This window comes from Dromaius novaehollandiae, chromosome 10, assembly GCF_036370855.1.
Source record: "Dromaius novaehollandiae isolate bDroNov1 chromosome 10, bDroNov1.hap1, whole genome shotgun sequence".
NCBI lineage: Eukaryota > Metazoa > Chordata > Aves > Casuariiformes > Dromaiidae > Dromaius > Dromaius novaehollandiae.
This window is the reverse complement of record NC_088107.1, coordinates 25340920-25368007: the sequence shown is the minus strand read 5'-3', so window position 1 is coordinate 25368007 and position 27088 is coordinate 25340920. Positions and strand designations below refer to the sequence as shown.

The window sequence follows — 27088 nt, the reverse complement described above, 5'->3', positions numbered from 1 at the left end:
GGGGGGGGGTTGTTCAGACCTAAAACAGCCTTGATTTTAGTTTAGATTTTTAGATATGGCTGGAGGCTTGGGGGTGGGAAATGCAGACTTGAGCCCAGGCACAGCCTCTGCAGCCATTTGTGGCCTGCAGCAATGCCCCTGCAGTGGCAATGCCTCCCAGCAAGCCCTGGCGTGGGGCAGTTTACAGCCAAGGGGCCCAAGGAGAAGTGCCAGACACCACCACGGAAATCACTTCAACCTGCAGCCAGCGCCTGGGGTGCTAACAAGCCCCCCGAGACACCAGGGAGCAGCTCTGCAGTTCCCAGCAATAACAGGGCCCCGCGATCCCCAACAGTCCCCAGCCACGTCATCGGGGCTGGATAGCCCCGGCTCAGCAGAAGCCCCGGCTCACGCTCCCTCGGCGGCACATGCTCACGCCAGCAGCATTCCCCTTCCCGGCTTTCGCACACCCATTTACAAGGTGCCTTTTTAGCAATTCTTGCACGGGCTCTGCTAACACCACTATGCAGGATTATGGGCACAGGCTCTCAGTAGGTTTTACCTGCTTACAGTGACTGAGCCAGCCTGAAACATTAACTACTCAGTTTACTCTGAACAGTACTTTGACCGTTTATCCTTCTGACTAAGGGAAACCAAACTGGGTTGTGTCTTAGCCCTGTAACAGTGCGGCCTTGAAGGCTTCTACCTCTGCCAAAATGAACTTTGCCACCTCTGCAACAAAATATATATGTATGTATCTCCTTTGATTTAAGCATAATGGGCTGGTATAAATCATCATAGATGGCCGTTCTGCGTCTCTCGGGGGTTAATCCAAAAGGGACGGCCTCTCCGAGCCACCAGTGAACCCCCACCGGGCCCCTCTGAATGAATCAAGGCCTAGAAAGTCGGTGCTGAGGGGTGGATTGGGGACAGCTGCCTGGCAGGAGAACCAATGCCAAAAGCGGGTGGGTCATCACCCAAAATTGCACGGTCCTGCCAGCTGTGAGTTCTCCCACTGCTCGCTGCAGCTGGGCAGGGCACCGGCTGGGGGATCTGCAGGAGACAGGTGCCCCCACTGAGCTGTGCCCTGGGCATGGGGCAGCCTCCTTGTCCCACAGCAACAGCTGACCCACAGCCTTCCCTGCAAACCAGCTTCTCCAAGCAGCTAGGAGCAGCTCAGCTTGGCTGCAGGGCTGCCAACCTTTCCCTCTGTGGCTTATGTTGACCCGTGGACCTCATTTTTCCAGACTGCTTTTGCATCAGGAGACCCAGCCAAAGGGGGTGAACTTGGGCCTTGCTGGGTTTCCACCAGAAACCCAGCACAGCCCTGTCACCCCAAAGTCCTTCTCAGTCATTTCTCAGCTTCCTGGTGCAACCGGAGGTGGTGTGTACGTTGGCAGTGGGCACCTCCCAACCATTGAGCTGAGCACAGTGCAGGACGTGCAGAGGGCTTTCTGAAGGACCAGCCTCCCCGGCTCTCCCCACTGAACCACACAAGACCGTGTGCTGCAATGAGAGCAAGGTCTCCAAGCCACAAAGCCACAGACCCCTCCAAACCAACCATCCAAAGCTTCAAGGAACGGACAGCCATCAGGTAGGAAGCATTTATTGGATAAAGTTCGGTACCGGCCCAAGAGAGGGTTCTTGGATTGATCTCCTAGTATTAGAATTAAGACAACTGTAATCTACAATGTGATTTTGTTATCTGCAACCTGCCGCCACACTAGTACCTCATTCATGGCTCTCAAACTCAGCAGGAAGCTCTGATATCGAGCTGCGATTCCTTTGCAGTGGTAAAACCTCTGAGTGATGCCGTCCCCTCACCTCTTTCCCATACATCCCTCGACGCTAAAGGAAACCTGTGCCCCTGCCAGCAGCCCCTTCTCGGGTCCCCGGCCACCTGCATCTGTGGGTCCCCCAAGGCAGGACCGGGCTCTCTGCACTCCCAGCTGGAGACAGGGCACTTCTGCTGCAAACACACTCCAGCCTACTCTGCCACAGCCTGTTTTGCCCCATTGGGAGCTGCTGTGGGGGGATTAAATGGCAGATACAGCCACAGCCAGCCTCCAGACTAGCTTCTCCAAAAAAGCCCTGGTGCCTAGGCTTTAGGCCTGCAGTTTGTTCCAGAGCTATTTGCAAAGAGCATGGAGGGAATTACTTGAATGTAAGGATACTTCCACAGAAATGGGCTGGCCAGACTTTGTTCCACAGGCTATTAAAATCCCTGAGCATCCTCACGGAAACGTGCCACTGGAAGGCAGAGTATTCAAGTACGGCTATCCTGTGCCCAGGGATTTGTACGTGGGAAGACCTGTGGCAAGCACACTCCCAGGGCAGCACTGGGGCCGGAAGGCATAGCACCAGCGTTTCAGTCCTCCCACCGTCTGTCTGCAGACAAACCCGCAGGGCCACATGGGCGCCTCTCAGAGCACACACAAGGGAAGGGCTCTGCCCGACACCCGCAGAGAAACCCACACTCTTCAGAGCATGTGGTCTGCTGGAGAAGAGCCAACTGTGTGACTCAAGGTCTCTAATCAAAGAGCAGCATTTTGCCTCAAACTATTTCCCAGTGGTTCTTCATTTGTAGTTAGCTGCAACTATCCCTCAGTGCCCTACACCCTTATTGTAGTTTGATTTTATAGCTCTATTACAAAGGAGTGCCTGCATAAGGTGACTATGAGAACATGCAACAGCCATACATCGGCCTCCCGTGGCCTCATCCGTCAAGTCACATACAGGCAGTGTAACATGGGAGAGGGCCGGGCACCTCCGCATCTCAGGGGTTGTGGTCAGTGGGGTCGCACTTCAGCATGACTTTTATTCCCTCACCCCTCTTAGTGGTCTCGAATGCTTCCAGAGCCTTTTCCAGGGGGAAGCGGTGTGTGACCAAGGGCTTGACATTTATGCGCTTGGACGCAAGAAGAGCAATTGCCATGGGCCACCTGGAAGGGAAATGTAGAGCAGGGCGTGAGAGCAGTCACTGGTCTGGATCCGGGAGGTCTCTGTGAAGGCCTGTGCTCTCCAAGAGCCTCAAGGAAAGACAGGGAAGAGCCAGACTTTGCTATAACAATTTTCGCAGCCCAGGGAAGCAAGGAGAATTTTTCACAACGAGTCAGTCCACTTGCAGACAAGCCAGACTCCTCCAAAATGCCCCCAGCACCTGGCCTTCCCTCTCTACAGGGCACAGGAGTGGAAGGCACAAATCTTAATTATATACTTTTTTTCCATTTCGGCTTGTTTGCAGCAGTGGAAGGGTTTGAAGGGTCCCTACCTTTCTTGGCACCATCTGCTGCTTGAAATGGGGCATTGGGCTGGAGGTCCCATCAGCTGATCAACTGGCCAGCTTTACTGTGATCAAGTTTGCAGTGCAGGACTATTCCAGTAATCGAGGCATAAAGTGCAAGATAAATCAGCCAGGCTGTCTGCCCTGCGGTGCTGGTATTTCAGAGTGACATGAGGTTTAACCAATTGTAAGGAAAACCAAGCTTTTTCACTTCCCCTCTCCTTGCGGAAAGCAAGAATTTCTTAAGGACACTGAGGATGAGACACTCTGAGACACTTCAGCCCACCCAGCCCTGCACAAGACTCACGTGTTGCAGTAGCGGAATATCCCCTTGATATCCACCTCCCGCACAGCAGCGTTAACGATGGGTACAGTGACCATTTCAGGCCCCAGTCCCACCAGCACCAAGGTCCCACCAGAACGAGTGGCCTGAAGAACACACAAACAAATATGTTATATTTTGCTAAACAAAGTTAGTCACCACAGCCAGAGCCTTCGCAGCAGACTGTAAAAAATAAAATCATTCTTTGTGGCTGTAACGCACTGTCTGGAGCACAACAGAGAAGCCAAGGGAGAGGCAGGATGCTGTCAGGAGTCCGTAAGTGTGAAATGTGATAAACAACACTCAGGAAACAATTTTCTGAAAATTCCTGAAGGATTTTGGTATCTAAATTCCATTCCAAAAAATGACTGGCACTTAGGAGTACAAAAAGCTTTTTCAATGGAGAATGGATTTCAATGGGAGAGATTCAAAATGTCTAAGAGCCTGATATTCCAAGTTTTTATGTGCCTAAAATGTAGCTGAGCCACAAAGAAGCTTTCAAAAGCACATAACCACCTGGCTATGGTGCAAGTTAGAAATGACCTCGCTGATTTACAGGTAGGCACATCACTGTGGGGCTTTAGAAAGGTTTTGAAACTACTAAGCCCCTGTCCTTGACCATCTCTCATATGTGGAAGCATCCTACTCTCCTACATTTCTAACCCTGAAGTCCAAGCTAAGGCCACAGGCAGCAGGAAAATCCTCAGCAGGAGAAGCCCACAGGAAATGTATGGCCAGAGACCAAGTCCACCAGCAACCCACTGGCAGAAACCACCATGTGCTGCCTGGTATACTGACATCGTAATGTCACGTAGCCAAGGCACAACAGACAAGCTGGGGAAATCAGTATTCACATTACAGTAACATCCAAAAGCTTTTGCTGCAATTGAGACCTCATAAAGACAGTGCTCCAAAGGGAAGGCAGCTGAGGAACTGGATCAGATTTGCCTGGCCCAAAGCCAGCTAGCAAACTAGTACCAAAATCAGGAGCATAATCCAGGTCTCCTGAGCCTCACTGAAGGGATCGCTCATCATTCAAAACACAAGTCACTCCAAACACCATATCCCAGGTTCTATTAGAAATACTACACTAAGGCCTACTACAGACTTAAAATTAAATGACAGGCCTGCAGAATCTCCTTTGTGTTCCCAGAACTCTCCTTAAAATAACATTAACTTCTGAATATAAAAAAAAACTATTTTCTTCTTATTTCTATTTTCATCCTGAACGAAGGTAATTACTAACAGCAAATACTTCGTATCACTGTATCACCTGAATTTCCCATGTTGTATCTATATCGTGTTGTTAAAATTGACAACCACAATTTAATCATTCCTTTGAGATGGTTTCTTGAACTCTCCTGGAGTTCAAGCTTATGCCTGGGGAATTGCCGCCACTGCCATGCTACCAAAAAGTTGGAAGATTAAGAGGGCAGGTAAAAGCAGTGGGGTGGTTTTCAGGAGAGACAAAATTGGAGGTAAGATCAGCATGATCCCACTGCAAAGGGAATTTGGGCAATTCACCCTGCAGAGGTTGCCTGGAGTCAGCTGAGCCCAGAACAGGAGGCTGCACCAGGAGACAGCACTTGAGCTGCTGCTGGCACACCGATCCTCTACCCTACCCTACTCTTTCTTGCTGAATGGCTTCATATAGATTTGCTAAAACTAATCCTCTCTGCCACAGCAGCACCAACAGAGGCCAAAGGCCTTTCAGATCTTGTAGGTCACACCATTGATAGGGTTTTCATTATTTGCTTAGTCAGTTTATTCTGCTCTCTCTTCTGCTGATGCTTCACAGTGAGACAGACTCTGAAGCTCACCTTTTGAGGAAGGATTCCAGTGTGGGAGCCTCGCTAAGGATGAACACAGAGTCCCAGAGCAGATAAATACATAACAAGTAAGTGTGACTTTATCTCCTGGTGCTTTTACCCCTAGGTTGTTTACCAGTTTTATGGACTCCCTTGCAGACCTCCTGCTCCCAATGCATTTTGCAAAAGGCAAAGTTTTTTCATAGTTTTTATGCCTTTTATGAGTTGCTCTTGAAACTCCCTTTTCAACTGCCTTCTTTTGATTTTGCAACATATTGAGTCAAAGAAAAAAATTGGGTTGGGAGAGACCTCTGGAGGTGTCTGGTCCAACTTCCTACAGAAAGCAGGGCCAATTTCAAAGTTAGATCCACCTTCAAAATCAGATCAGGCTGCTCAGAGTCGCATCCATCCAGGTGTTGAACATCTCCAAGGATGCAGATTTCCACCACTCCTCTCATAGGAATTTTTTTTTCTGCTTGTACACAACTGGAATTTCTCTTTTTGCAACTTGTCTCTTCTGTCCTTTGACTCTGAATCCTTGGGAAGAGTCTGCACTATCCTCTCCACAACCTCCCATCAGGCAGTTGAGGACAACAAAAAATCCCCTCTTTAACTGCCTTCTTCACCTGCCGGAACTTATATTCTTTATTATTCTCCCCATTTGGACATAGCTTCTACTTTATGAAAGATCTTCTCTTACTTGTACGAGCTCCCTGACACTGCTATTCAGCCAAGCTCAGGTTTCAGAGTTTTACTGTAGTCTCTTTGGTAAGTGGTAATGTATCTGAGCATCAGATCAGACAACTGTCCCCATGATGTCTGCAAAGACATAACTCTGCTTAGCTGTCTTTCTTAGTTTGCTCTCTAACAAGAATCTTCTTTTTCCCATACCTAGCCCGCCAAGACTAAGCACTATGAGAGCAAAATAATGTCATTCGCTGCTGTGTCCCAGAAAGAGAAAAGCAAATGCCAGTACCCAGATGCCAGTACCCCAGGAACAAGTGATACTCACATAAATGCCAGCCTGGATGCAGGCTTGCACTCCTGTACACTCCACAGTTATCTCAGGCATGCAGCCAAGCAGACTTTCTACTTTGGAAGCCACCTCCTGTGGAGTCTCATTCTTTACCTGAATGGTGAAATCTGCCCCTATCTCCTTGGCTTTCTGCAGGCGAGAGGCAGATAAATCTGGGGAAAGATGAAACAAGTCAACAACTAGAGCACTATATGAAGCAGAGGCAGAGCCAGAACCTGAGCTTGCAATCCACTTCCTGCCACTATCTGATGTCTCAACAGTGGTGACAGAGCCACCTTGTTAGGTGACCAGCTGTCATTATCTCAGGAAACAAACTAGCATTTGTTATGTGGTAGGACAAGATGGGAAACTACAACCCTCTAGTACTTTCTCAAAATTTATGCAGCCTGTGCAAACCATAGGGCTTCCCACCCTTAAAGTATATAGGCGGCCACCCCTAAGAAGCCCTGATGCAGGCACTTTTCTCTGGAGTGTGACCATGTGCTCGTAGAGCAGCACACAATCAGGCAAGGAAAGTGTCTAAGTTCTGTCCCTCAAATTCACACAGCTGTCAGTGAGGAGGTGCAGAGGAGATCTGATCATTTTTCTAGACAGGCAGAGAAGGATGAGCAATGAGGATAACTTAAGACCCAGGAGATATCAAAGACTTTCCAGCTGCAGGGGTAGGTGTGCTTCAAAGAGGCAAAGCACAAACTCTCCAAACTCACAGACAAAAGCACATCATCTGAAGCAATGTCCAAGTGAAGGAACAGCTGCAACCACCGGACTGGAGGGCAGTTTTCTAAGAACGTCATTTCATAGGTCTCCAAACTTTTCTTCAGTGCGCCAGGAGCACCAAGAGGCTACAGTGCCAAGACAGATCAGAAGGCCATGCTTAAGTTTAAAGAGCACGTACACTGAAACTACAAGCAGGGATGTGACTGCAACACCAACAACCGTGGCCAAGCGCTGGTGCACATATACTAGCCATGTTGTTGTGGCTATGCTGCTACCATGCCTGCCCTGGGCTAATGCATGCTGCAGTCCCAACACTCACTGCAGAGCAGAGGAACCTTAGTGCAGGAAAAGGCAAAAGGCAGCAGAAGGGCAGGACAGATGGGGGAGTGCTAAGCTACACTCAACCTTCCTGAAAAGTGCAGTTATATCTTACCAAAGCTGCCAGCTGCCACTGTCTAATCCTGCATTGCTCAGTGCCTCTCTGGCAATGACTCTTTCATGAAGCAGCTTCACTAATTCATCGGGGACCTTAATTCACTAGTGGAACAGGACTGTAAGAAAAACACAATATACACAAGCTCAGCAAGTTAACCTAGGCAGGAGCCTACAATTATGCAAATCCCACCTCTCATTTCTTTTGCATTTTCCTTCTCTGGCTCTCAAGACAAGGTGCTGTGCTATTGCTCACGTTCTCTCCTCAAGAATGTCCTGGGCATTGCAGGCAGAGGCAAGGTCACTCTGACCTTGCTCCCTTATGGCTGGAAATCCCATGGCTATGGACAGCAGAGCACAAAGAAGCCTTCCTGACAGGAGACATCACCCCGGGCTCAAAGGATCATTAATTTGGCCGTTCCACTTCTAACAATACCAGATGAGAGGAGATCAAGAGCTCTCTGAGGGCTTCCTCAATGAACCATCAGTAGATGCTTTCAGCTGAGCAAACTGTAGAATGCATTAGTTGGCAACACTAAGTGCATCCCTCCTGTTACAGATGTCTCCCACCCTTTTACCCTTCTTACAACAGGGCTGGAGGCTGCTGAGCATCTCTCAAGGCAGTTTCCGCCACAGATAAATTAGAAGGCAAACATGTAAGAGAAAGGGAACGCAATATGACAATAGATTGGGCCTAGGATATGCCATTAACACAGAGAAACAAGGCAGGTGGAGATAAATGTCTATGAGGGCATGGCTGCACTATGGTACTCTGTCAAGAGGAATCTTTACAGTTCCATAAATATGTGTTTTAAAGACCTAAAAAATCTAAAACAGCCCATAACTAATGGCCTCAAGGAGCTATTCCTCCTTGCCCATCTCTGGGCATGGAGCAGTTCCCGTCACAATACAGTTGGTCTTCCAGAGGAGACAAAGGCAAGGAAAAAACTTGCTCCAGCACACAGCCAGCACCAGCAAGGTTCAGTCTTAGCCAAGGGGCCCTGACACTGGCCATGTGTGAGGGAGCACAGTGCGACAGGCCAGTCTGGACAGGAGCACACCAGGAGACCAGGATCATCATGGACATAGTAACGACTCACACCAGAACAGGCATTTGTTTGACTTCGAGCTTGGCAAAAGGGTTACTGATTCAAGAAAAGTGAACTGTATTCAAGGAGAACTCACCCTGAGAGCCCCAAGAAAGAAATCACCTCAGTAAAGCTGAGAACACTCACCTAACCTGCCCTGACATGCCTATGACAGACAAATTCGTCTTGGCTGAAGTTGAAGATGAAGCCCTGGCCCGTGCCATGGAGCAAGCTGCCCTGGGTAGCCATGTTGTTCATCTCTTCTCTTCCATGTCCCCTGGAAGGAACGCACCCTTCCCTCTCCAGACCCCACTAGGGCCAGAACATCTCTGCACATGAGGAGGTAGACAGTGGAAAAGAAGAGTGGCACCTCCGAGGCAAAAACTACCTCTTTGTTGGGCACTGAAGCAGTGGTCCAAAGAGGCCTCTGTCTTTGCAGTGGAAGAGAAGCCTGGATCAAAGGTGGAAACTTAGCTGTAATAGCCAAGACTTCTCAAACCCAGGGCTGGTGGAGCGGGCAAGTCTCTCCAGCCAGTGGTCCTAGGCTTGAAACTCAGAAAACCACAGCTTTCCCAAGTCTTCTCTCCACGACACACAGTGAATCCACCACAAAGAACATACCCCTCCTATGAGGGCACAGCTTCTTTTCTGGCTTCAGAGAAATCAGAGATGGAGGTGGGGGGGAAATAATGAGGAAAAAGGAGAATGGAAGACAAAGAGACAGCTATAACCCTGCCAAGGCCACTGCTCTAACATGAGGCACTCTGACTCAGCTCCCATGCTGGGAGGAAGCAAGGTCAGAGGATCTGCCCTGCCCCTCACACGGCGAATGTGACGTTACTGGAAGGGCAGGCCATAGACATGCCCCTACCAGCAGCGAGAATGCTCAGGAGGCCAGGTGCAGGCACACCCACCACGATGAGTACCCAGGAGACCTGTGGAGGGTGTTTCAAGAAGGGAGAACAAAGGGTAATAAAATGAAGTAGGAAAACTCAAGGCTGAAAAACAAGAGTAACATCACCCTGGAAGCCCTGGCTTGAGCTCTCTTTCCTGTGGCAGAAGGAGGCATTAGTCATGTCTGTCCTTCCCAAGCCCTGAGCATTGGGCCGCAGGCCACATGTACAGTCATGCTCGACGCTCTGCTAGCTGAGCTGCACTCTGAGATCTCCCAAGGAGCAAAAGTTGCTCTTTTCAAGGCACTTGAAGAGTCAAGAAGCACTTCTGCCTGGCACGGCTGGTGTCTCCCACATGCTAGCACATGGGAAAGAGACTGCAGGGCTCAACTGTACTCCCAGCAATGGGTCAAACTCCCCACAAAGTGCCCTGTTCGGAACACCAGCATGCAGCAGACACAGCCAGATTCAGCCATTTGTCATATCTGGTCATTTGCTAGTATATTTTATACTGTCCCTTTGACAGAAAGGTATCCAGAGGCAGTGGCCCTTGTGGGCAGCCTGCCATAGGAGGAACAGATATACTTCTGGAGAGAAAGCCCGCTCTGTCAGCCAGTACTCAAAGTGGCCACAAAAGTAGCTGACAGGCAGCAAAATTCACAAGGATACTCCACACTTCTCCTATAGTTGTCCTCTAGTTTGCTGATCTGCTCGGGAAGGAAGTCCTCACGTAGGAGAGGTGTACAGATCACACCAGCAGTACTATCAGACTCAGTCAGGACTGTCATAACATCTTTGTGTAGCTGGCATAAGCAAATCATTGCTAAGCATTTACTGAGGCTGACAGATCCACAAGTTACATAAAATGAGAAGATTACCATATTATCTAGAGCTCAGACATTTGTGAGTTTGTCATCTGGATTTTAAACTTGGCTGAACCCAACACAACGCTTGGGAAACTGATCAATTATACAACTACAGAGCTGCATATTGCTTCTAGTCAGAATTTCATTTGCACTTCCGGCCACCAGAGCTAAATAATTTTTTGTCCGACAGACTAAAAATAGTCCATTCTTGTAACTCTGCTCCCATGGAAGTGATCAAATTACACTTAAGCTTCTCGTGATGGTTACCAATGGATCCAACTTAATGGGCTAATATCCTTGAAGCTCTCACGCTTTCCATGTTGACAGGCTAATATCCTTGACACTATCATACTTTCTGTGTTGATGATCCTTCAGGCAGAACTTGAATTCTGTCCCATTATTCCTCTTCCCTGACCAGACTTCCAGGGTTTCTGGAGCACAAGGCAGCAGCACCAGGGACTTCAGACTTAGATGGCACAAGTGCAATAATTTCTCTTATGTGGGAATTACTAAGGATCCCTTTAGCGACAGGCCGAGCAAGGCCTAACATTGTCATAGGAATACCCAAATTATCACTGCACTTGCTGGGGAATAAGGCTGCTCTTTTAGATCCCTTTAAGGAGAAAAGCAGCCTTCCAGAGCAACAGCTATGTACACAGCAAAGAAGACAGGAGAAGGTTTCCCATAAATATCAATCACACCCCTTCAGCAGCAGCGTGCAGAAAGCTTTAGACCACAGAAAAGATTAAGAGCCCCAAAACATATCAACCAACCCCTTCTGCACCCAACTGCATGCAGTTAAGTACATCAAAACCCCCCAAATGGGAGAAAACCAGTCTTCCCAGGAGGAAATCACTTCTGGGAAAGGAGCAACGGTTATCAGAAGCACTAGTATCTTTTATTTTTAGCACTTAACACTTAACAAGCTGCCATAGCTGGGAAGAAAGCCAAATTCTGGTGCACGCAAGCCTTTGGGAAGGGTAGGGCTGAATGTTAGCCTCTAGCTACAGTGCCAGCATCTCTCCAGGAATGGTAGGGAAGGGACCCGACCCCTCTGCAGAAACGTAACTTTCCAAAATTTGCTGGCTCCAGCTATGCCACAGAAAACCGCTACTGAAGCCATAGAAGGTGAGTTCTCCCCAGGTCAGGAACACAACTCTTCTAGATTTCTGGATTTGCATGCAGCTTCTCCAAACAAACACAAATACTTAAAGTAATCAGTTTTAAATGTCTTGTGCAGACAAAGCTTTTCACAGACAAACACATCATAACAACTCTGGGCAATGAATTCAAAGAATCTGGTAGCAAAATACAAGAGGGCCTTTGTGAGCAGACAGTCAGCTCACAGCTGTTGGCTCCCAATGTCAACAGAAAAAGCAGTTCCTTGAGAAGGACAGCAAAATCCCCCGGGGCAAAGAGCCAAAGAAAACCCATTCTTCTGCCCATGTCATGCACAAAATATCTAAGAAGAGACAGCGCCTACATTGGCGTCTCTGAGCCTCTCACCCAAACACTTGTCATGTAGGTGATGCGAAGATGTTTAGAGGTCAGGATCACTATTTAGGTCAAGGCTTAAAGATAAGAAGGAGTTAATTCTATGTAGCCAAACTTCCTGAACCTACAAACCAGGCACCAAGAACTTCCTTATGGCCATGTGGAGCCATACAGCATATGCCATATGGTGAACTGCTGACCCAGCAGCAGTTCACAGACAGAAGAAGCAGCAGTTTCCTGGGCTACAGGAAAGAATATATGCTCAGGCAGGACTGGGCTCAAGGCAGCAGGACAGAGGTTGGGGTAGCAAAGTGACCCATCAACATGAGCCCCACCAACTCCTGCTGGCTTATCAACCCCTTCCACACCCAAGGACTGGGTGACCACCAGGCCCTGCACCAGCTCAGCTCTGCATCAAGGTTCCTCATACATGATTCAAGAGCCAGAGCTGGGCTTCCTGCTATAGCAACTATCATCCTCAAAACACAACACTTAGAAAAATAAATGGCCAGCACTGATTACATCCACCAAGCACACCCCTGCACCGTGGGGCAGTAGAGCAAGAAATGCCCCATAGTAGGCAGTTAGAGGACTTAGGGAGGAGAAGGCAATGATCTGCCTTGGATTTTCACACAAGCTACTACTGAAATATGTTTCTGCAGTGACAAGAGGCTGAAACCCTAACTTTATCTCTCAACCTGAAAACTGAAACACAGTAACTGAGGGGCCAAGAATATTCTTGGCCTTAAGAGGGGAGGTGGAATAACAGCCTTTTAAAAGCTCCAGATTGGAGTTTAGCCCAGGAATGCAGGAGCAATTTGTGCTCCTCGTCTAGCTGTATCTGTAATTGTTCCTCCTGGCCACCAGCACTCAGAAGGATCAAAGAGAGTAGTGGTGGCAGTTGGAAACAACACTTCCAGGCCCTGTTCAAAGAACAGGTGGAAATTTCAACCAGGGAACCTCAAGAGATTGCTCCAGCTGGCATTGCTGTGTCAATTCCTCCGGACAAACTATGTGGAGAAGAGCCTGATTTTTGAGGAGAGGTGGTGGGAGCTGGGCTGGGTTAGTCTGGCAAAGAGAAGGAGGGATCCAATTGCAGTCTACAACAACCAGAAGGGCAGTTGCAAAGAAGGATGGAGAAACTCATTTCAGTAGCCGCAGAAAATACAAGGGGAAATAGCCACAAATTGCAGTTTGGGAGGTTCAGATTGGACCCCGGGAAAAACTTCTTCATTAGGAGGCTGTGCAGTCCTGGACTAGGTACCCAGAGAGATGTGAATCTCCATTCTCAGAGGTTTTCCACACTCAGCTAGACAAAACCATGCCTGACTTGATCCACTGCTGATGACAGCCCCACTGCAAGCAGCAGTCAGATTAGAAATGTCCAGGAAAACCTTCATATCAACATTTCTCATAGAAATAGCTGGGAGGCTGGACTAGACAATCTCTAGAGGTCCCTTCCAACCTCAGCTCTTCTATGATCCTGTGAATATCAAACAGGAGCACCCATGTGATGTCCCAGTGCCAGTTCTAATCGGCCGAAAGACTGCAAGTCAACACAGTGCATTGTGAGCATGCTATGAGCAACGACTGAACCTATACATTCATCAGAAGAACAGTCTAACCAAATACAAGAGCATATAAAAGTCCCAGGACACAGTTATGCAGGGAAGGCCCATTTCTGAAAGGCAGGGACTCTGAAAAGGCCTTTTAGGCCATTATGGATAACCACCTGAAAATGAACCCCCCAGCAGGAGAGCAGCAAGAAGAGTATCAAAAGAGCACTGAAGAGGGACCATACGGCTGAACACAGAAAGGACTGGGGAAACACTGTGTCCAGGCCATCACCTATCACTACAAGAGGAATAAGAAAAAACTGCTCAGTGTGAAGCTCCAAGAATAGCTCCAAGAGAGGTATAAAATACACTGTGGTGCCTTCACTGCCTGACTTATCAGTGCAAAGACTAAGAAGGAAATATAATCAAGGTCTACAAGCCCTACAGGGAAGAGGAAATTTGATACTCAGGGCACCGTGATCTAGGAGCCAAATGTGTAACACTAAGCAACAGCTGAAAGTTGAGGTCAGAACAGCTCAAAATGGAAATAAAAAGAAAAGTCAGTGATCAGAGGCACTAGGAGAAAAGGGAGCTTCTGTAACTCAGAACCTTGACATAAAGATGCAGTTTCTCTTCCCAAAGACCTGCTCAAAGTCCACCAAAAGTCTCTGGGCTTGATCCAAGGAGTGCTCATGAGCCTGTGGTTTATGCACCTTCACAACCTGTCTCTGCTAGGAAGCAGAGGTAATTATCTGGGGCCGCTAACCTAGTAGAGAAGCAGCAGTTGCAACCTGCATCTTCTTATAGATGTCAACTACTGGGAAGATTAAGTTCTCCTGGGAAATTAGGTGTTTATTAGGATTCTCTCTAGACAGGAACACTACTAGTGCATTCAGGAACAGACCTTCCATTGTGCTTGGACTGCCTTCCCCAGCAGTTGCCTTCAAGGAATTATTATGAACCAGTCAAAGTGTTAAACCATGGAAACAGGCACTCCTATGGGTTAAAAGGACTTACCTGTAACTACCACGACTGCTGCACCCATCATCTTAGCAACAAGCACGTTAACAAGGCCAATTGGTCCTGGGTACACAGAGGAGAAAGAAAATACATAGCTGCCAGACAGTACCATCCACAAGCACAGAAAATGCCAGGAGCTCAGTTCCTGCGCTAAAGGAGGCTCCAACGGTGTTTCCGGGTGGGTAGTTCTGGGATCACAGCATCACCATCTACCAAGGGTGGGGAAACTGGATGCTGACAGGGCAGATGTTGATACCTGAAGGATTCAGCAAGGAAAGCACTGCCTGCTCCTGCGCTCCATAGAGCTGGTGAGCTCAGCACACCCACACACTGCACTTTGGAGTAGGGCTGCTCAAAATGTGGTGCTATAGTGCAGTACAGGCAAGGAGAGCCTCAAGATTCCCCTCAGCATCCGTGCAGCTCTGCCATGACCCATGCTTACGGCTGAGCCTAGAAGCGCAGCTTGCACACTGTCCTTGACCCTCCATCCTGAAGAGCTGCAGCAGGCAGGGAACCCAAGACCTGAGTATGTTCTATCATACCCGCGCCAGACACGAAGACTTTGCTTCCCAGAGTGACTCCAGCTCTTCGGCAGGCATGGATTCCCACAGAAAGCGGTTCAACAAGGGCCCCTTCTTCAAAGGTGACATTATCTGGAAGCCTACAGGAACCAGACAGAAGCAATATTCACCAAAGAGGTTTATCAGGGTGATGGAGGCAAACCATGCTACTCAGAGACCAAATATAGGTCTAAATCACAGTGGTAAAATATGCTCTCACTCTTGGACAGAGAAATGCAGGGCTGGAAGGGATTTCAAGAGCTTATACTGCCTCTTCCCCTGCTCTGAAGCAGCACTCAGTGAGTCAACCCTAACACCCAGCCTCAGTCTCCCTTGCTGCTCATTCTCTTTGGAACAAAACCCACAGCTGCATATTCATCACCCCAAAGGCTGCCCTGTGGCTGGACCCACCAGTGAACTCCCAGACCCCTCACCTGGCAGGATTCATTTAGATCCAGGCTTTCAAAAACACCTTCCTGCCTAACACAAGCCAATGATGATGCCACATAAAGAAAAGGCAGCCAGAACCAGGCATCCCCATCACCCCCTGGATATCCTCACGGACACACAGTGTTTCAAACAGTAGACAGGCCCCAGTGTGCACCTTCCCAGCAGTCAGGAAAAATGTGGCAGCCTTTATAAAGTGGGTATCAAAAGCCTTTTAGGCAGAAATGACAGCGTAATGCAGCTAGCACAGGTGACAGCAAAAAGTCATTTGTATCCAAATTGGAAAAAAAAAAAAGCAGATCTCTCCCTGCAAGAGGGTAGGTACAAACCAGCTGCCAGCCGCTTCCTCCTAAGCAAAAGCTTGGGAAATGTCAGAAAAATTTATTTTAATAAAGCAGAGGAAATCAGTGACAGCAGGTCTGGACAGTGAGAAGTTGGGCCCATGAGAAGAGCATCTCAATCTTCCAGCAGCTGTCTGGGTTCTGCTTTGAAAGGAGCTTTCTGCCTGAGGACTCTCATGAGAAATAAAAGCACCTCCTTCAGATTCATTCGATCCTGAACGCTAACTCTACGCTAACTCTAAAGTTCAATCCCAGGCACATTCGGCTGCTTTCCCCTGCCTGCTCATGGAAGTACCTGCTCCACAAAGACTGAGGGTGGAAGTGAGCTCCAGAGATAGAGCAGTCTCATAGGGCCATTACCTTAGACTACATTTAACTCCTTGTGTAACTGCACTTACAGGGGCATAATGTTGCAGAGGTTTGTGTGTCCTAATTTCTAGGGTCCTAATTTGCCAGAGTACTGAAGCACACGCCTCCTGCTAAGCACATGTGTAAGTCCTGCCACAGTTAAGAACATATTCAAGTTCACCGAACTGGATGTTAAACAGAGCTATAATGCTGGTGCTTTAGTGGGGTTGCTCAGCACCACACAAAAGGTGGCTTGGCAAGGATGGTGGCTTCTGTGCCTGTTCTGCTTTAACGAGGAAGATTTTGTTTCAAATGATAGAGCGAGGTGTCAGCAGTCAATATGATGCTTTCTAAAAAGCAGCAATAAAGCTAGCTCAGCTCAAAGAATCAGGCAAAGACCTCCGGGTACAGTCATAAGAAGGCAAGGACATAATAAGGCAAGAGAAAAGAAACCAAAAGCAGAGAGCAAATGGGAAAAGGAAAATAATTAAAGGTTAAAACAATGGTGACATCCCAGGAAATATTCAAGAACTATCTGTTTATGTCTGCCACCAGTGGGGATAACTACACCTGGCTGACAAACCCTTTGCAATGTAGCTTCCATCCAAGCCTTATATACGTTATTCACAGATCAGAAAGCAATAGAACCTGTTGTGTTCTAGTAAAGAGCTCTCACTGTGACACTCAAAAGGGCCAAGAGGTGACTGCTTCAGCTAATTTCCCCCCAAGGAACACATATTTCTCTGCAAAAGGAGCAGTGACTGACTTGTAGCAGAAGCTGGCACTGTGTTTGTAGTAGCAGCACAAGTTCCCATCATCAGGAGGCGTTGCACAGAAGAAGATGGTTGGAGAGAGGTTGTAGCGTCCAAGTTTGCAGAACTCATCTATTTCTCTCGGGACGCCTGGCTCAATGGCCACTCGATCACCTGCCAGAGTGAAAGCAGACTGTGTTACCTGGGGAAAAGGTGGGCATGTAGGTATGGGTACTTCAGAATGGTCAAGGAAGAGAGAATGAAAACCCAGCACGAGAAGCATAAGGGCACTTACTGACTGAGAAAGGTCACACTACAAGCACCAGGAAAGTTCCTAACACTTCCTTTGCAGGGGCCTCATCACCAAGATCTTCACAGTTACATGAAAAGAGCTGGTATTTCAGAGACATGGATACAGACCGGATGGAGGCTTAGTCACACAAAAACTTCTCTCCAGCTGCTTTACACTGAAACTTAGCAGATCTCCCCTTTCCACTGAAGAGGCAGCCCTCACTCCTGGAAATCCCACAGTCACACATGATCAGATTTTTTTCACAAACTCTAGTAACTGGAACAGAAAATAATCAGGACAAAGCAGGTGAGCTCTGCTGGCCACCAAGTTGCCAGTTCTGAAGAGCTGTTCCTTGGGAAGACAGCTAAAATAAGGTGCAGAAGCATGCCCAGAAGTCAGGCAGGATTTGTCCCGGAACAGAAACTCCTTGATGCTACAATGCAGTAGTGTGGGCTGCTGGAAGGGCCCATGCTGCAGGACAAGGAGTAACTGTTTACCCAAAATCATGAGGCAGGATGGACTAAAGAAAACAACTGTGGGATCAAAGTACAATTGCAAGTACACAAAGTACACAATAGAACCCTTTTTATTTGGCATAGGAAATCAATCAACGACAAATCTCACGGTGAAGCTCTCCAACAAAAGGCCCTCACTTGACACAATATAGGCAATATAGGAAAGGGAGGATGGATCGAAGTAAAGATCTCTCTAACCCAGTATGCCCTTGGCTCTGATATGGCCACGAGGAGATGTCTAAGGGAGAGAGGAGCAGGACAAGCACATACAATTGTTTCATTCAGTGTTCTCCAAGCCTTCAATCATATTCAGCTCAGGGACTTCCCAAGCTAGATGTGATTTCTCTGTATTTAGTAACCCACAATAGATTTCTTTTCCATCTTCCATTGTGTAAACTTTTAGCATCCACACCATCCTTCGCCAAGGAGGTCAGGTCTGCTACGTCTATTGTGAATGCTGCACATAGCTCCCACTGCCCCTTCCTCTTGTACTGGGGAACACAGAGAACAGGTGATCATTATGTGCCCTGTCCCTGCCCTCCATGAGTCTTTAGATCTTTGACACATGTCCTTGAGTTGTCTCTTTAGGGCTTGAGTTCCTAGCTTAGTCGCTCATCATACAGAAGCTGTTCCACATCTTCAGTCATCTTCTTGTCCTCCTCTGACCCTTTTTCACTTCTCTTATATTCCTTTGGAAATGAGATCTGAACTGCATGCAAAGCTCCAGAAGTGCATCAGTAGCGATGCACAGAGAGATGTCAGAACGTTCTCTGATTTAGTCTCTCTCCCTTTCCTGACATTGATTTGCGTTTTTCACCATTACTGAGCACCAAGCCGATGTTTCCATGCACTGTGTCAGAGCCCAAGGTCTCACTTTCAGCAGTGATGGTCAGCACATTGTTTTAGATATGAAGGTGGTCTTGTTTCTCCTGCCATGGACACCACTTTATGCTTACCTGCACTGAATTTCATCTGCATTTTATCGCCCAGGCACCTATAAGGTATCTCTGCAACTCCCGCTAGCTCTCCCTTGTCCTCTTCACCTTGCTAACTTGCTATTGGAAGCAAACTTTGCAAACTTCACTGCTCAGCCCATTTTCTAGGACATTTATGAGCACAGTGAATAGCAGAGGTCACAGCACAGGGTCTGATGGAGTTGCACCAGTGACCTCTCTCCACTGTGGGAGGCCTTTTGCTCCTTCAGCAACACAGCAAAGGAGCATTAACAGCAGGTTACTGGCGAGAACAGTGTACATGGTTTCTGAAGCTTTTTCTAACTTCTACAAAAAGCACCTTGTACCGCCATACATTTGGTTCTGCCTTAAAGTAAACTCAGACAGCTCAAGATATCACAGGACAAAGCATACCTAAAAAATACCGTAAACCATGGTGGCCAAGTTGGGTGCTGAATAGTGCAGGGACACTCTTTGAAGGAGGTGGTCACATTGCACAACTCACAGCTCAGAATATCAGATAAATAAACATAACACAAAAGCACTGCCTGTTGGCAATTCCTACTCAAGGACTGATTGAAAAGACAGTTTTGACTACAATCACCTGGCTGCAAATGAGTTACTCCTGATCCCACTTTGATGACGGTCCCGGAAGCCTCATGCCCCAATACCAGGGGATCCTTTACAACAAAATCCCCGATCCGACCGTGCTGCCAGTAGTGAACGTCAGACCCGCAGATCCCAACAGAATGCATCCGCAGGAGGACTTCTGCCAGAAAGAGAAGAAGGTTTCCTTGGAGAAAAAGCTTACCTGTTGGGGTACTGGGACAACTAGAAGTTTGCTGTCCCAGTGCCCCACAACCAAGACCAAGCCACAAACATCCAATTTTGCTAGCATTAAATAAATGTACTGCACATACACGCTTTTGCACAGATGGCATATTCCTGAGATGCCTATTGAAATACAAAACTATATAAGGATCTACAGCTTAGGAAAGCTTAAAATGCAGTAACAACCCTGCCAACAAAAGCTGATGAAATCTAAGAGGGGCATGGCTACTATCTTGTTTCAGCAAGAACAGAAGAGCAATCACACTTAATTCCTCCTTCTCCCTAAGCTAGGACTTCAGCCCTGGAGAGAGTTAGTAAAGCCAGCTCCTGTCAGCCCATACTCCATTCCTGTTTAGTCATTGAGTAAGATCATCTGACCTGTCCCAAGAGCTGTGTAATGTGAATTATATAACTGATGAAACAGGAAGCAAAAAAAAAAAAAACCAAACCAGATAATGGGACGTATCTTTGATTGCTCCAGCTCTTTCTTTTAAGGGGACACACCGCATGACCTATTTCAGCTGCATGTTCTTTTCTGGATTATTTTATATTTCCTCAGAAATATTTTCTCTGTTTTATAGCATCACAGATTGGCAGAAGAGAATGGGAAAAGAAAACAGATCAGTAAATAACACTGCAAGCTAGAAGCAGTCTCTAGGCTTACCATTGGGACCCGGTTCTGGGATCGGCCGGTTTTCCTGGGAGGAAACAAACAAGAAAAGGGTTCAGCTTGTGCAATGCCTTGAGGGAAGTCAGTCTAGGTTACTCCAGGTAAATCTGTAAGCAGAACAAATTTTCAGTTCTATCTGCTCATAGAAGTTGCTGTGCAATAAGGCAGGATGTAAGTGTGCGCCAGCTCATCTTGCTTACCCAGTGGAGTAACGTGGGCATCCGAGTGACCCCACAGACAGCTTGTAAATCCACGCTCTAACTTACTGCGCAGTAACTTCTCCATGCAGACAAGATCCATGAACTGAACTTCCCTGCCCTGAAACAGCCTCAAGTTTCAGCTGAATCCCTCATACTGCACCCTGAAAGCAAATTTGTCCTCTTCAACTGCCATGTTGGACTGTGACACGTGCTTTCAAACACCTCTAAAATTTGCAGTCAAGCAACTACCGCATAACAGAAATAGCACATGAATTTCCAAGCTTTAAACAGGCTCAGCCATACATGTCTTCCTAACTTATAGGAGGAAAATGGAGAAAGGTTTAATTTTTTCAAACCAGGAAGAAACCCAGCTCTAAGATAGTGTCTTCAAGAAAGTCTCTGCAAAGCTAACAAAGCGGTTAGTGCGAACAATGAACTCTTCATAATCCCTTTGCTGCTCAAATTTAAATGCATCTTAGACCCCTTCACCCACAGGCCAAAACTGGGCAGAAGGCCTTTGGGCAGACCTCCTCTACACAGAGTCCCTGTTAAAAAACTACGGCTACTAGTAATAATTTGGTGCACATTACAGAAGTGAGCCCACGGTTGGTTACTTCACCTTGCAGTGTCTATCTCTGGCTGTTTCTTTTTGCAAGTGCCTCTTCACTCTCCACTTAGCATGAAAATTTATCTTTGGATTTGAGATGAAAGATCACTTTTGAACAGTCCTCCATATATTAGCTGCACCAGTTAGAAGTTGCTACGCAACAATAAATACAAAATTTTCCGCTTCCCTCCACTGAGGGCAGAGCAGGGTATCCCACCCTGTTTTTGTGGAAAGCTGTGCTGTATTTTAACTAATTAAATACATTCTCAATCCCAGCAGCACTCCTCAACTTGTACTTTGTACTTCTCAACATCACGAAAAGTAAAATTCTGGAAACAAAATGAGATTTAATGAGTGCAGAAACACACACAACTCATTTGCACCAAAACCTTAACCCTGCAGGCTGATTACACTTGGGACTGTAGCATAACGAAGAACTGGGGCAAGCTGGACAAATGCTGACCCATGCACGTGTCTCTCCGAAACACCGCTCTTCCACCACGGTTAAAATATCTGCTGAACCATTGGCGCTGTGAGTGAGCAAGATGCAGCAAGTTCTGGTGACCGGAGTGTCAATCAGAGTACAATTCAATCTAGTTAAATTTTCACTGCTCAGAACTGTATCTACATTTTCCTGTGTGGGTTGTTTTGTCCCACTAAGGACACAGCTCAGAGCAAGAGTTTTTAAAAGCTGTTGATCTAGGTGTACCCCATTTTGTAGAAAATACCTGAGTGTAACCTGGTGAAACATCAGGTGCAGGTACAGACACCCTGAGCTGTTTCAAAAGGACTGAACAGAACAGTCCACAGCTAGAGATAAAAGCCAACTTTCAGCTGAAGATGTTGTGCATGTGACATTCCTCAACCCCCCAAAAAACTTTTTTCCAATAAAAGCTGTGCCTAAAAACAGAAGTTTTGGAAAAAAGTGAATCTTCCAGCCTGATTTACAGAAAACACAGAGTGACCGAACCGGAAGACCCCAAAGCGTTTTAGGACATATCTTCTGTTCATTGGTCATCTGTTCACTGGACAGAGACAGCAACAGGTATAACTGAGGCTGTGAAACAGATGCAGCAAATGTTTTCTATGAAAGGAGACATATAAAAGGGAAGATATGAAAAATGTATATAAAACAATAAATGCTCAAGCGGCAGCAAATAGCAGCTTGTGCTAACCTTGCAACATAAGATCAAGAGGAGCCAACAAAAACGAAGCCAACACACTTTCATAGAGTGCAGATCAACTACTGAATTCACTGTGAATTTGCCCCACGGCAAGTAGGTCCATGAGACTGAAAAAAAGCATGCGTGTTATGGGGAAAATGATCTCACCTAACTTTAGACACTAATAATGCAGGTAACAAGCTCAAACTCTTCACGTAGTTAGTGGGGCAATTTGATGACTGCCATTCAAATCGTGGCAAGGAAATGCTAGGAAGAAGCCTGGGAAGATCACATCCCAGGGGTCCCGCCACCAGGCATGGGAGCACATGACCCTCTTTGAAGTCTCTGGAAGGGAGAATATCCCAAGGAAATCTCGCAGATCTGGGCGTAAGCCAGTTTAATGAGCGGCAACACAGACCGGATGAGATAGCATCTAGAATCACAGGTTTCTTATGCCTGCGCAAATCACAGGATATTAGAAATGAGTTCTTGAACTCTCTACGATAATCCCTTCTATGTCTAGTAGAAGTCAGGCAAATACTGGATGTACTTCTTCGTGAAGACTAGAGTTATGTCACAGCTGGCTGGGAGCCATACAGGAATTAAGGACACGAACACTGCTTAGCCTTGGCACGTGTTGCTTGAGTTGTGCAGGAATGATAAAAATCAACTGCTTCCTTGACAATCATCTCACAAGCGAGCTGCTACAGGTGTCCAAAGTCTGCGTACTCGTTAAGGGCTCTCCTACCAAAATTGTTTGTGCAGAAAACTGTCTGTCAATGTTCACCCACAGAAATCTTTCTTCTCTGATTTGGCACCTACCCAACTGGCAAGCATAAATCTTTAGTGGCGCCACGAATGTCTTGTCACCCAAGTACATCCGAGTATTTACAGCAAAAGAAGCAGAATTGGCTTGAAGCGCTGATTTAAAAAAAAACAAATGCCCCGCTCCCTGCAAGGTATTCTGGCATACGCGCATGAGGGCACAATTTGGCTGCTTGGTTCAAAACCTCCTTCCTAGTCCTCACTTGCACTCACATGAGCTGGACTAATCAACACATCGTTTTTTCCTTTCTACTTTCCGGGAACGCCTTTTCTTCGGAATAGCTACCGGAGGCGGCTCTCGACACCCTCTTTCCGCTCAGCGCACACGGCAGAGAGGGCCTCGCGGGCAGCTGCCAGCGGCCCACACGTCGGGCGGCCGCAGCTTCCGCAGGGGCCGCGGCGGAGGTGGGAAGGCCGCGGGGCGCTGCAGCCCGGCAGCGCTCCCCGGGCCCCGCAAGCCGCCGGCGAAGGCCCTGCGGGGCAGCCCCCCTCGCCGCTCCCGCCCGCCAGGCCGGTTCAGCTCACCGACCCGGCACAAGGCAGCGCGTCCCGGCGGACGAGGCCCCTCGCCCGGTGGCGCCGGCGGGGCTCAGCCCGCGGGCCGCGGCTCCCCAGCGGCACCGCCGCCTCCCCTCCGCCGTGCCGGGAGCCGGCCCGGCCGCCGCTCGCCAGCGCGGGGCCCCGCACACGGCCCGGCGCGGCTCCGGGCGGCGCTGAGGGCCGCGGCCTCCCCGGAGGCCCAGCCGGGGCTGCGCCGCGGGCCCAGGCGGCCCGGCAGCCCGCCGGGGGCCGCAGCGGCGGTGGAGCGCGGCCGCCCCCTCCCGGCCCCCGGGCCGAGCCGAGCCGCGGCGGGGCCCGGCGCTGCCCGCTCCCCGCGGCGCGGCGCGGCCCCGTACCAGGCGCAGGTCCCCGGCTCGGTGCACCACCACGGCCAGGTTCTGCCCGGGCGCCGCCATGCTCGGCTCGGCCCGGCGCGGTGCGGTGCGGCGCGGCTCGGCTCGGCGCAGCCCGGCGCGGTGCGGCTCGCCCGGGTCCAAGGGCCGCCGGCGGGGCCGCCCTCTGCCCCGGCGCCGCCCCGCGGCACGGAGCGGGCAGGCCCGGCCCGCAGCCCCGCGCTCGGCCCCGGCCTCCCCCGCAGCTCGGGGCGGGGGGGGCGCGGGGGGGTCCCCGTGTGTTTGTATCGCCTTTCAAGAAGCAACGCTGAGGGAATTAAATTTGTGAATTAATACAGGCAAGGTGCAAGTCAACGCCTGCCAGAACCACGGCCGCCCACGTGTTGGCTCCAGCCCCCTCGCACACCTGGGGCAGCCCCGGTTACTCCACAAGCTTTCCGTGTTTGCGCCCCCCGGTTCCCTCTCCGGCACCATGTGGGCGTCCCCGGACTCGGCCCGCGGTCGTGGCACTGCGCCCAGCTCAGGGGGACGCAGTGCCGCATCGGCCGGGCTGAAGGTGCTTTGTGAAACGCTGTGATACAGCACAGACTCACTGGTTCTGTTTTGCCAGACCTTAACTGGGTACCGCTAGGTCCCCTCCTATTTCAAGCATTGTTTGCCCATGCACATTTTACTTTTATGCTGGATAAACTAGTCTGCTTTGTCCTGTTGCAGGTGTAAAGCCAGTATAAACATGGTACCATGTACTTTGGCTAAAATTCAACGGGACACGGGCTTGCGGCCTTGCCTAAACTAAATCAAACACACAAAGCTGGTTCATCTGGAACCGCCTATAGTTTTAATGGTTGTGGAAGCTGTTTGACTGACTGGGAACATGCTGGGGGCACGGTAGCATCGCTTGAACATGGGCATCTCAGTGGTGAGAGCTGCTTATTTGCAAAAACCTCAAGTTTTCAGTGATACCAAGAAGATATTTTCAGTTCAAGACCCTCGAAAAAACAGAGTTAGCAAAGCTGTTGAGAGGTTTATCCGTTCCTGTTTTACCTGAACAGTTTGAAGCTTAAAGCTTTTCTAAATTAAGTTTTTGCAAAAATAAGAAATCTGCAGGACAGGTCATGCAAAGTTGCCAGAACCAGCTAAAAAAATGTTATTACTCCCACCTAGTGTATTTTCTTGCTTGCGTGAATGGGAATGTCTGTTTATTTCCTTTCCTTCTTGCAATCATATTTTAGACTATCTTCCAGGCTAACAAGGACTGAGACATTTCTTTCCTCCACATCAGGGTCAGCTGTATCTGTCACTCCTCTTAATGTTTATTTGAGCAGTAGTCAACATCAAATTAGTGGCTATGCGCTGTCTCTGTGGTTGCTCTGAGGGCAGGGGAAAGAGTCTGTGTACACAAGGGAAGCTATGATGAAACACATTGCTCAGTATTTACACAGCAATGCAATTCCTGCTGCATACACTACTTAAGTGGATGAAGCAGGAATATTTAAATTTCCGCAAATTATGGAAAGGCAGGAAACAGCCATCTCCTCCTGAATGAACTCATTTTCTTGAGGCACCAGTTCATGGCTCTCCTTGTGACATATTTGCAATTAGCCTCCAAGCTAGACTTGCTGGGCAAGTTATCTGCCTTGTTCTGCCTGGTGCTCGCCTTATAAGTCACTGTGAAATCTCACAGCCCTATCAGTAACATGCAGTCTGGCCCTCTAGATCCCTGGATCTGAAGAAATCCTGGAGTTAGTTACTGAGGCCTGCAAGCTTCCTTACAAACCCCTTGAGGTGCCCACAGCTTCTAGATTTAACCCCTTTCATGATTTCTTCGCAGAAGCTCAAGCTGTTTCTCTGTCGAGAACTTGGGGAGTTTGATATAATAAAAGTCCTTTGTGTTCTTATATCATTTTTGCTCCCAGAGTGCGTTGCAGGGTGTTGAGGGCTCAGCTGGGAGCAGGCACAAGAGTCGTCTTCAGCTCCTGCAGCACTAAATCTCACTCTCCTGACTCACTCTGTTCCCCAGTCTGCTCAGCAATATTGCCAATTTTCAGATAAAACCCTTAAGAAGTGGAGCAAAATTGCCCAGAAGGAAGCATGTCTGGGAATGCCCGGGAAGCTGGCAATTCGCATGCTGCCTAATCCCTCCTGTTGTTGAGGGAAATTTCTTTTAGGCCTAATGTATGCCCCCGATAATTTCTCTCCATTTGAAACGCCTCTGTTTCTTGCGGACAGGATACAGACTGCCATTGGGACGCTCAGCTGCAAAAGCAGCGCTTGCTCTTTACACGCTGCGGCACACATGGAGGTTTCCTCTGCGTGGAACAAGCAGGCTATGAGCTGCAGGCCAGGCCAACAGCAGGTGCATTGTGCAAACCAAAAAATGTGTATTTAAATCTCCAGAGGCCTTATCTTGTGGTGAAAGTGGTTTTTCTGCTGCTTTTGAAATGCTTTTGTGCACCCAGGGATGCTTTGAAGAACCCAGGCTCAGTCTGCTCCTGGGCCAGTGGTGGGGGAGCAGCCTTTCAAGAGATTTGGTTCTCTTTTCTCTGAGGAGGAATCAATGTTGCTGTCTTTTCTTCTTAAGGTGCAGTGAGAAGGGAAGATGCCCTGCCGGTGTTTGTGGCAGACAAGACGCTTTTTTGTTGGGGTGGGAGAGCTGGTTTCTTCAGCTGTTCTGCTCTTCCCTGTCATGACTGTCAGCACTGGGTCTTCAGTTTGCTCCCCTTCTCCTTCCTGCTTTCCTTCTGGATCAGATCCACTTCGCATTTTCCATCTGTATTTTCTTCACCAGTATTTGCTGCCTGGCAGCTAGCTGCAGCAAACCAACCGGGCCTGCTCTTGCTTTAAGATCACAAGGACTTTGCCAGCTTCTACAAGTCCTCTGAGATCCTGGTTTCAAAGCACTTTTGAAGCTCTTGCCCTGGTCTAGTTCTCTTTGTTTGCCTTTAACACTGCCTGGCAAGCTCTTTTGACTGTCACCTAGAGAGAACGCTAAACAAAATGTGCTTAGGACTTAGCTACATATTCATTTCTTTCTCAGTTTGGTTAATGCTTATATGCAGCTTCTGCTGACCATACAGATCATTCACGTTTACCTCAAGCATGCATTAGCAATACCATAAAGATCATGTCATAATCATAGGTTGACCTTGCAAAACAATTCTTATCACCAAAAGAGTTTCACACCACATTAACTCAAT

At 48.4% G+C, this 27088-nt stretch overlaps 1 protein-coding gene across 1 annotated transcript; it reads right to left on the bottom strand.

The window, feature by feature from the left end:
* Nucleotides 1-1569: 1569 nt before the first annotated feature.
* Nucleotides 1570-24048, bottom strand: SORD (sorbitol dehydrogenase). Its single transcript, XM_064517684.1, has 9 exons — nucleotides 23895-24048; nucleotides 20198-20231; nucleotides 19307-19471; nucleotides 16957-17116; nucleotides 15037-15155; nucleotides 14492-14557; nucleotides 6405-6580; nucleotides 3570-3691; nucleotides 1570-2921 (listed from the first exon to the last, which is right to left on the bottom strand). Exons 1-9 carry the CDS (start codon nucleotides 23952-23954, stop codon nucleotides 2756-2758), a joined length of 1068 nt encoding a protein of 355 aa, XP_064373754.1. The 5' UTR covers nucleotides 23955-24048; the 3' UTR covers nucleotides 1570-2755.
* Between the last annotated feature and the right edge of the window lie 3040 nt (nucleotides 24049-27088).